The sequence below is a fragment of the Vicugna pacos genome, chromosome 6 (assembly GCF_048564905.1).
Source record: "Vicugna pacos chromosome 6, VicPac4, whole genome shotgun sequence".
NCBI classification, from domain to species: domain Eukaryota; kingdom Metazoa; phylum Chordata; class Mammalia; order Artiodactyla; family Camelidae; genus Vicugna; species Vicugna pacos.
The window spans coordinates 21,281,464-21,292,307 of record NC_132992.1 but is presented as its reverse complement, the minus strand read 5'-3'; the positions used below and the strand labels follow the sequence as shown (position 1 = coordinate 21,292,307).

General features: G+C 39.0%; 1 protein-coding gene across 5 annotated transcripts in view; it reads right to left on the bottom strand.

Moving 5' to 3' along the window:
- TP53BP1 (tumor protein p53 binding protein 1) overlaps nt 1-6,808 on the bottom strand; it is a 62,452-nt gene extending 55,644 nt beyond the window's left edge. For all 5 annotated transcript variants that reach the window (XR_012073345.1, XM_072962580.1, XM_031672853.2 and 2 more), the window contains exons 1-4: nt 6,657-6,808; nt 5,888-6,072; nt 5,594-5,687; nt 5,285-5,369 (exon numbers count right to left, since the gene is read on the bottom strand). Coding sequence is in view for 4 of the 5 variants with exons in the window: in XM_072962580.1 (XP_072818681.1) it covers nt 5,285-5,369; nt 5,594-5,687; nt 5,888-6,072; nt 6,657-6,663 (371 nt within the window). In the remaining variant the exon portion in view is untranslated. The remainder of the gene's footprint in view (nt 1-5,284; nt 5,370-5,593; nt 5,688-5,887; nt 6,073-6,656) is intronic.
- Nucleotides 6,809-10,844: the final 4,036 nt, after the last annotated feature.

The window sequence follows — 10,844 nt, the reverse complement described above, 5'->3', positions numbered from 1 at the left end:
GACGCACAACCTTGGGAAACACAGGAAAAGAAAGTCAAGAGCATATATGACAAAAACTAGAAAAGCAATGAAAGACAGTACAAACCACACACCTTGGATGTTCCTCAGTCTCTTTTGGTTATTTTCTTCATGTCCCTGAGCTCTAAATGCTGGTAGGCAGGGTGAGTCCTTGGACCTCTTCTTTACTTACACTCACCTCCTTAGTGATCTTACCCAGACTCCTGGCTTTGAACAGCATCCATATACTTATGACTCTGCAATTTAAATCTCCAGTTGAGATCTTCCACACTTGCGCATCGTCAACTGCCTCCAACAGGCTACTGAAAAGGCAGCTCAGCTTTAACATTGTCTAAAACTGACCACCTCCTACAGTATTCTCCATCTCAATTAACAGCAACTCCATTCTAATTCCCAAACCAAAAACGTGGAATCACTGTTACCTCCTTCCTTTCTCTCATACTTCACCTCCAATCTGTCTTTGAGAATCCTATTTTCAAAACCCAGAATCTCACCACTCCTTAACCACTTCTACTCTGATCCTGCCACTGTCACATCTTGCCTGAATTATTTCCACAGTCACCTAGTTGGTCTTTTCGCCTCTGCCTCTGCTCTCCCTTTAGAGTATTCCCTTTTCAATTTAATTTGAATAGCTTCTTTTTTCATTTTAATTTGTATTTTCTCCTAGCGTTATTGAGGTATAATGGACAAATAAAAACTGTACAACCTTCAGTCTATTCTTGATCCAGCAGCCAGAATGATCCTGTTAAAATCTAAGTCAGATCATGCCATTCCTCTGCTCAAAACCCTTAGATATCTTTCTATCTAACTAAGAGTAACAGTCAAATTCCTCTCAATGGTCCACAGGCCTTACATATTCTGGTCCCCTCTTTAACTTTTCTGACCTCTTCTCCCACTCCTCTCAAGTACTCCACACCAGCCACACTAACCTCTTTGTCATTTCTCAAATATTGCAGGCACACTCTGGCCTCAGGGCCTTTGCATTCACTCTTCTCTATGCATGGATTACATTTATCCCAAACAACAGCAGAGATCACTTATTCACTTAAGATTTTTAGTCAAATGCCACATCAGTGAGGCATCCCCTAAGTCACCCTCTCTAAACTTGCAACTCCTCTGATGTTTCTCATCCCTTTCTCGGCTTTATTCTTCTCTTCAGCTCTTATCACAGTCTAACATACTATACATATATACATATACATATATATTTATATATATATGTATATATGTGTGTGTGTGTATATATATATATATATATATATATAAAATCTTTATCTATCATGTATTGCTATGTCCCATACAAGAATGTAAACCAAATTAAGGTTTAGAATTTTTTATCTCTTCTGATCACTTTGTATCCCCCAAACTCAACAGTCCTTAGCATATATGAAATAATAAATACCTGTAGAACGATTAGGTGAATGAAAAGAAGCTTGAAATAAATCAGATTTTAAACAAAAAATAGTACTGATATTAAACTTTTCTCCACTAAAACTGACAGAATAAGAAAACAAAGGTTTAAATATATTATTTAAAGTACAAAATTAGCCAGCAAAAGAACTAAATTATCATCAAAAGTTCGGAGAATGTTACTGTATACTAAATAGAGAAACAAGGACCTCCTGAAGAACTATATTCAATATCTTGTAATAATTAAAGGAAAAGAACCTGATAAAGAATATATATACAAAAAACCAAATCACTTTGCTGTACACTTGAAACTAACACAACATTATAAATCAACTATACTTCAGTAAAAAATTAGGAGAGTGTTGTTTTGAGTTAAATCCTCATCTTTCAGTATGGAACTCAATTGTCAATCTGATAAAACAAGGAGCAGCAGTACAATAGTGTTACTTAGTTTTACAATAGTATTAAAAGCTAGGAAGATAACCTCCCAAAAAAGTAAAAACACAGACACTTAAAGAGGGTTATCTCTGTGAAAGGGGACCATTGGTGGGAATAGACTCCTGGCTTTTCATTATAAGCTCTTTTTAAAATAAATTATGTATTTATATTACCCTGCTAAAAATATTTGACAGATCTCATCAAGATTAAAACTCTGCTCTATGAAAAATCCTTTTAAGAGGACGAAAGACAAGCCACAGAGTGGGAGAAAATATCTGCAAGCCACATATCCTACAAAGGACTAGTATCTAGAATATATAAAGAATTCTCAAACCACTATTTAAAAAATCCAATTACAAAACAGGCAAAAAACATGAACAGAGATTTCCTTGAAGAGAATGTACAGATGGCAAGAAAAGACATGAAAAGATGTCCAACATCATTAGCCATTAGGGAAGTGCAAATTAAAACCACAATGAGATATCACCACATACTTATCAGAAAGGCTAAAATAAAAATTAGTGACAACAACAAATGCTGATGAGAATGGAGAGAAATTGGATCTCTCAAGCGTTGCTAGTGGGACTGTAAAATGATACAGCCACTCTAGAAAACAGTTTGGTATTTTCTTAAAAACTAAACCTGCACCTACCATATGACCCAGCAACTGCCCACCTGGCTGTTTATCCTAGAGATAGGAAGACATATGTTCACACAAAAATCTGTACGCAGACGTTCACAGCAGCTCTAATTGTATTAGTCAAAAACTAGAATCAACCCAGATTTCCTTCTATAGGTAAATGGTTGAACAAATTGTGGTACATCCATACCATGGAACACTACTCAGCAATAAAAAGGAACAGGCTACTGAAAAACGCAACAACTTGGATGGATCTCCTGGGAGTTATGCTAATAGAAAAAAGCCAATCCCAAAAGATAATATACTGTATGATCCTATTTATACAACATCATAAATTATAAAACTTTACCAATGGAAGATGGTGCTAATTAGTGGCTGCCAGGGTTTCAGGTGCAAGAGTAGGGGGTGAGGATGATTATAAAACAGCAACACTAGAGATCCTTGTGGTGGTAGAATTATTTAGCATCTTGACCACAGTGGTGAATACACCTATACAAGTGATGAAACTGCATAAAAATTCACACTCATTCTCACACGCATACACACACGAGTACAAGTAAAGCTAGGGAAGTCTGAATAAATTCATTAGATTTTATCACTGTTGATATTCTGGTTGTGAAATTATACCAGAATTCTGCAAAACGATACCACTGGGGGAAACTAGGCAAAGCATACAAAGGATCTCTCTGTATTATTATAACTTCATTTGAATCTACATTTTTTTAAATGTTTAAAAGGGAAATAAAAATGTCTATATTTCTTCAGCATCATAATTTAGGACACTCCATGTTTAGGACCATAGGCTTACATCAACAGGACATTAGATAAGAGGGGAAGATCTTTTGGAATTTCATACCTTTTTCAAGATATCTGCACTAATGAATGAAGACAACATAAAGAGGTCAGTACACATGTGTTTTGAAGAGCTTTCATTCGTTTGGAATCAGCTCCACATTTTTTCCAGTTTCATGGCCTTTGTACATGGAGCTCCCTCTGTCTGGAAAGCTCCTCCTCTCACACGCCACACTTCTCCCCAGGCTTCAACTATGCCTAACAAATTCATATTTATAGCTTAGATCACCTTTCTCAAAGAGGCTTTCCCTTATCCCCCAGATTAGATTATATATTCTATTTTCTCCCCTCTTTACAATGATCACAATTCTGAGTACCTATTCATGTGATTATTTAACATCTGTCTCCCCTATTAAATTATAAGCTCCATGATGGCAAAGACCCTTTAAAACACCTGCCAGAGTGCCTGCACATTTACTGAATGTAAGCATTCAAGTATTTTTTAGACAAAAAGCAACACATTGATGCAAAGAGAGAAAAAAAGTAGTGTGGGACTTCTCAAACACTACCACTTCATTTATAACAAAGGGTATGCACACTTCCTGTCACCCAGTGGTTCAAACCCAAGTGCTGAGCCACAAAAACACAGATAAGCCTGGCACATGTTTCTAAAGCAGTATCATAACAACTTAAATGCCTACAAAAAAGCAAAGAAAGCTAACACAAATGAAGTAGCTGGGTGTAAGAACAAACGTACAAGCTCTGTGAGATACCACAAAAGAGTACCTGGCCTCAGTGTCCAAGCAGGACAGTGAGGTACAAGCATGAAGACAGACCACAGTACTCAGCCCTATCTACAGAGGTTGGCTACTGCTCACAGCTCCAGCCAACCACTGCCAATAATTAGACAGTTGCATTACTTCTGGACTAGTAATCCCAGAAGCCAGAAATCTAAGTTTTATATAAATTGTCCCTATTTTTTAAATTCTATCAATTAGTTCAAATATATTTTACAAACGGGTGTGAGCCAAATAGAAACCACTTGCATGCAGGCCAAAATAATTCTACCAATTTGAGGACTGTTCTAAAGAATCCAATTGATAATCTGCTAGAAAAAAAATCTACGTGCAAACACAAAGTATTAAATAGAACACAAACACACACACACACACACACACACACATACGCTTTTATTTCTGAGAAAAAACCATAGTCTTTCACCTCAAACTTACATTCTCCTCTCTACTTCCCTTTTCTACTCTGCCACCCTGACCACTGAAGTTTTCTGCATTCTCCTTTGATCTTAGGAGAATTTGGTCATTGGATGGTAAAAGAGAGAGGTGCTTGAGTCAGAAGGACTCAAAGCCCAGCGCTGTCATTTACAAGCAATGTATTCTAGAGCAAGTTTTTTTAACTTCTTTGCCCATCAGTTTTCCCCTCTACGTAATGGAGGTAATATGATGTGTTCACTGTACAGCTGCTTTAAGGACGAAATTAAATGACAGTATACATCAAACATCCAACCTAATTTTTAACATAAAATAAATAAATGGACAACAAATATATACAGAAGACAAAATGAAAACTCAATATTGTTCAGGGTACAAATTAAAAATTCTGGGTTTAAAACTGGCGAGGTTTGCTAGGTAGAAACCATGCCTAACTTTCCATATCTAAATTTTTTTGATTATTTTTTCTATTAATATGTCAAGTCTATGCTAAGAATGAGGAATGCTTATTTTGTTTCAGATGCATAACATAGATCACAATTTGAATAATACAGGTGTAAAGGAATGTTACTACCTTCACAAAACAGGTTCCAGCTATCAGTACCAACAGAATGCTACCTAATACAATCCTCAAATTCTACTCCATAATTCACAAAAATAGGATTAATCCCTTTATCCTTGGGATGAGACAACAAGTACAGATAACAGAACTGACCCACTAATAAATTTAAATAAGTTTCTTCAAACACTAGTATACCTGCTTGTCCTATTTGGCTGAGGTAACTGCTCAATGACCTGACTGAGGGAACCACATGTGTCCAAATGAGAAGAATCCACAGAATCTGAAAAAAATAACTGGATATTAGCACAAAAGGCATTTACCACCAAACTTTAATAAAAATTCAGGAATGCAGACAATGTCAATCTAACCAGCTACATTAGAAAACCAACCTTTTGAGTGCCTACTATGCACCACATACTGTGCTACACTTTCTTACATTCACCACAACCACATGTTTAAATCCACTCAGCTCTAACAAGAGCACCCTTGCAAAAGTGACCTCACCTGCAGCTTTATTTTCTTTCAGATGTTCATTGAAGCCACTATTACTGTCTCCTTGTTCTTCTCCAGCTGTTTGTTCAGGATTGGACACAACATCCTAAAAAAATATATATATACATAATATACCCACTGTATAGGAAATAATCCAAAATGAGACATATTTTTGTGCACGTTAATTTCATTTTTTCCAACCAACTTTCCAAAAGATAGTCATCTCCTAAGCACTTATGTTTGCAAATCGGTCTAAATTAGGGGGAAAAAAATTACTCAATCATTTTCAAGCAACATATCACTCACCAACACGGGGTTCTCTTTGTGTGTCTGTAGATTAGGAAGGTGTCGAGATAGCATACTGAAGTGAGAACCTGACTCATCTTCTAGAACCTGGCTTTCAGGCTGAGAATCTTCAATTATCAGGCAAGGAGTGTCTTGCTGAGAGAAATCTGAATCCAACTGACTTCCAGTAGGGTCCATCTGCTCCCCTGGAATGGAATAACAAAAGATCAGCTCTGTGTAACCTACTAGCTTTCCTCACGCAGTTTGAGCTTAAATAATGAGGCGGAAGTACAAGAGCTGGAAAAGGGGACCAGTCTAGGACTCTTCCAATTAGAACATTATATTTATAATCGCTGAAAGCACTCTCTTACCATACCTCCTAAGGCCCAATTTCCTCGTTATTTACATTCAGCGTGTCTATCCTTCTCTCCCTCTTCTTTTCCATCACCTTCCCGTAGACACCCTTTCCCCTCCTTCCTAACCTCTCCTCTCCCCGCCCCTTTTTCCATCCCCCACAACTCTCCCTACGTCCTTCTGGCGCCTCTACCGCCTCCCCAAAAGGTTGCTTTGTAACCTCTGCTCGTCCGAACCCCCACAGCCCTCCAGGCTTCCTCACGACCACCCAGCCTTCCTAGCTAGTGCTTCCCCACCCCCTCCTCAGGGCCCTCCAACCCTTTCCCCGTCACCGCCGCCATGCTTGCCACCCCGCCCCCTCCGGCCTGCCATCCCTTCAGACCCGAAACCCAAGCCTTCAGAGCCGACTGCGCCCCCACTTTTCTCCAAACAGTACCGGGCATTCCGGCGGGAGGTCCCTCGCGTTCGTGCTAGAGATCTCCGCACGCTCCCCAGGTCCCTCCAGCTCGATCCCCAGGTCGCCGCTGTCGCCACCGCCGCCACCGGCCGCGAACTCCCCCTTTCCCGTCACGTCACGCAGTACCGTCTCGCCCATTCGTTGCTGTTGCCCGCCACTCAAGAAAGCCTGTGAATGATTGGTGGCTGAGGTGGAGTGCCCCGCCCCACGTAAGAAAAAGGAACCCGGCGGCTTGTTTCCATGGCAGCCTGGACTTTGCAGGCCCTCCCTCTAGTACAGCCGGAGAATGACAGTATCCTTGAACCGAAGGGACCTTGAGAGGCCGTGAAATACATTCCCCTGCCCCCAAGACAATTGTTTGTACCGCTACTCAGACATAAGAGAAAAGACCTATTTTCTATCGTTCATGCACCATAAGGCCCCTTCTCTCAACCTCTTTCGTGGAAAAGGAGAGGGTTCCCCGGCTTTCTAATAAAGGGCAAAGAAGGTTCAGGATGGCTAGAATTTCAGAGCTGGTAAAAAAATTGGAGAGAGAGAGAGGACTCTTTAGGGTTTACCTGTGTCAATCAGGATCCCTTTTGTAGGCCTCTACCTGGATTCAAGGGCCTCACATTACGTCTCTGCCAGTTCTTTTTCTTTTTTTTTTTTTTTCCTTTACATTGTTTGAGGGCCTCGGTAAACCATATTTTTTCCCATTTCCCTTTCCCGTCCGGAACGTCGTTCACGCCTCACATTTGCTTATCGTTGACCTACCTTTTATGAAATTGCCGTCTACAGAGACTGTAGCCCCAGACCTTTTTTGCACCTCCGGTTGAGACAATTGAGCACAGTGACTGTGGTGAAGACAACAGCTGCTGCCCCTTTAACTAAGATGACCTGAAGCATCCCTCCAAGCCCTGAGAGTCTATTATCCTAATTATGGTGCCTGGGTCTTATAGAGGGTGTGGCAGCTGTGACTTGCATTAACGAAGGAGGCCCCATGAGGAATATATGTGTGTTTTTTAAATTTAAGTCGTGGTTGAATCTGGGATGGAATTCTAGCCAGAGCATCTGTCAACAGGGAAAGCACCCAGCACAATGCCAAGCGTGTGCATAGTAGGCATTTAATAGGAGATAGTTTTTTCTCTCTACCCCAAGCTCAGAATGACTTAGGTACAGCCCAACCATGATTCTCCAGTTCCGTAAATACCCAATTCAACACCTGATACAGGCTAAGCTGAAGGGGAGCTTCCTACCAACCAATCTTTTCCCTGCTGTTATAAATGATATTAATCATACTTTCCAAACCAAAAACCAAAGCATGTCATCTGAGCATATGTTTCTTAAGAGAACAAAAGGACAGACTCTTTAAAATGAAACTGTCTTGAAAAATCTAGAATCTATTGTTGCTATAGCTAGTATATAATTAGGGTCCCCAGAATGTTCTATTAGTGGAGCAAGAAATGGAACGGAGCACACAGAGACACATCCCACTTCTTAATCTTGAAATAATTTATAACTGACTCCCCACTTGCTCTGCTCCTAATGCTGCTGAAGACCAGTGTCCAAATAAATTGAATCCTAAAAGGACTAGGTCAGGTCATATTAACTACGCTAGGTAGACAAAGTGAATTCATCTGCTTAATCTGAGAGGGCACAAACAACCAAGCCCTGTTGTGAGCAAATCTTGAACTTGATTCCCATAAAAATTCCCCCAAAGTCACTATATTTTTGTCCTTCCCTGTCCTGCTATTGCATTTCCATCACCAAGCAAGACATAAATAAGTAGACTTTGGTCAAAACTTATAAAACTCTATGCTAAAAAGGGTAAATTAAACCTCAATAAGCATGACTAAAAATAAATAAATAAATGAGCCTGAGCCATTCCCATTACTAAATAAAACAAGAGCCTTAAAAAAAAAAACAAAACTCTGAATTCCTTGTTAGACAGTATAATTACATTAATCATTAAATTACCCTCAAAGATCAGAAAATGCAGGCAGGATGGTTACCCACTGAGGCTGCAAATAATGACTGTTAGGTGAGCCAAAGGCCTTTATTGACTCTTAGACTGCAAAGGACCATCAGCATTTCTAATTATCTACAGGTGCATCTTTCCCTAAACCACCTCAGAGAAATCTAATCTACCTCTAAAGTCCTCCAAGACAAGAAAATTCTAACAGACCCTATGCTAACTCACAAACCTCATTGTCAGAAACTTTTCGTCTAATCATCTAACCTAAATTCTTCATTCTAGAACTGAAAGCCATCCACTCATATTATCTTTAATTGGTAATTTTAAACCTGGACAAATTCTCATAATACTGGGATCATCTCATCTGGTCCAATAATTCCACAGTATATTTCAACCAAACAATGAACTTAAATGCTACATACTTAGTTTTATAGTCTTTTTTCTTTTGAGGTCTCCTCACAGACTTCTTTAAGCAAAAGAACTCTGGAGAGTTTAATTCTACCTCACAGACACTATTCACTAACCTTTATATTTGCTTCATGGTTTTCCTCTGGAAACTCATAGTTTTGAAGCTTAGGGACAGGGAACTTTACTGAGAATAAGTACCAAATTTAATGATAAACCATTACATATCTCTTTTAAGCTGCAATATTAAAGTGTTACAAACTGACTCATATTTAACATAGAATTTATTCTGACCCCTAGGCTGCCTTCTGTCACACTTGAACCTAGACAATCATGCCTAGTCATATATCAATGACATACTTAATTAATAACATGAATTACATTTTTGCTATGTGGCAGATATTGGGCTCTGTTTTACATTCATTATCTCACCTAAAAGCCTCAAACACAAAATGGTTGGTACAAAACTTTATTTGTTTTAAAAGCTATTTTTATTTGAATACTAAATATAGGTGTCCCTAATGTTCTAATAATTAATATGAAGAAACCAGAGGAGAAAAATAGTCATCAGCTCTATATCCTTACGAAGAAGTCAAATAGGTGATGATTAAGATGTGAAAGCAATTGCTTAAGTAGTCAGTGGTTGCCTGTGATATTAACTTCCTAACACCAGGCTGATATGCTTAACAGGTACCTGCCACCCTGCAGTGGAAGCAATCCCAACTGCTCTGTATCTTATCTCTATAGAACATCCTCCTGTTCATTCTAAGTAAACTTTTAATTTTGAAAACAATTTCAGAGCAACAGAAAAGTTACAAAAATAGTATAATAAAAAAAAGAACAGTATAATCTCTCATAAACACTTTCAGCTAGATTCACACATTGTTAACATTTTGCCACATTGCTCTATTCATTTTTTTATTGTGGTAAAATATATAGAACATGAAATTTACCACATTAACCATTTGTAAATGGACAGTTCAATGGCATTAAGTGCATTGATGTGCAACCATCACCACCATCCATCTCCAGAACCTTTCTGTCTCCCCAAATTAAAACTCTGTTCCCACTCAACACTTACTCCCCATTCCCCTCTCCCTCAGGCCTTGGCAACTGCCATTCTCCTTTGTGTCTCTATAAATTTGACCTCATACAAATGGAATCATACTATATTTGCCTTTCTGTATCTGACATATTTCACTTAGCATAATGCCCTCAAGGTTTATCCATGTTTTAATTTTAATAGCATGTGTTAGAATTTCCTTTCTTTTTAAGGCTGAATGATATTCCATTGTATGTATATATCACATTTTGTTTATCATCCTTATTAATTTTAACCCACTTTTCAAACCTTTCCAGAGCCCCAGCCAGCTCTACATAGTGCACCCACATAGTGAGGCCCTGGAGGCACATGAGCAGAACCCCACCAAGGCAGCACACTGCTGTGCTTTCAGGTAGCTTAATTTTTCAGCCAACTGGTTAGCTGCAGGCCCTCTTGTCAACCTAAGTTTCTCACAAACATACAACACCAAGCACAACTGTGACTACAGTGTTAGCTACTGTTTTCTCCCACCCACATTTTCAAATGTTTAATCCAAAGAGCTCAACTCCACCAGAAGCTGCTTACCTAGAAACAGAGGGGTAGAAACAGGGAGTTGTGGTAGGAGAGGGAGAAAAATGGAATCCTCGCCTATCTGAATACTGATGGAGCCTGCCAGCCTTCTTCTCTGGCTTATTCCCTTTTCTTATAGAAGCACTCAAAACTCCACATCCCAGTAACATCTCCCCTCCACTCTACTTCTCAATCA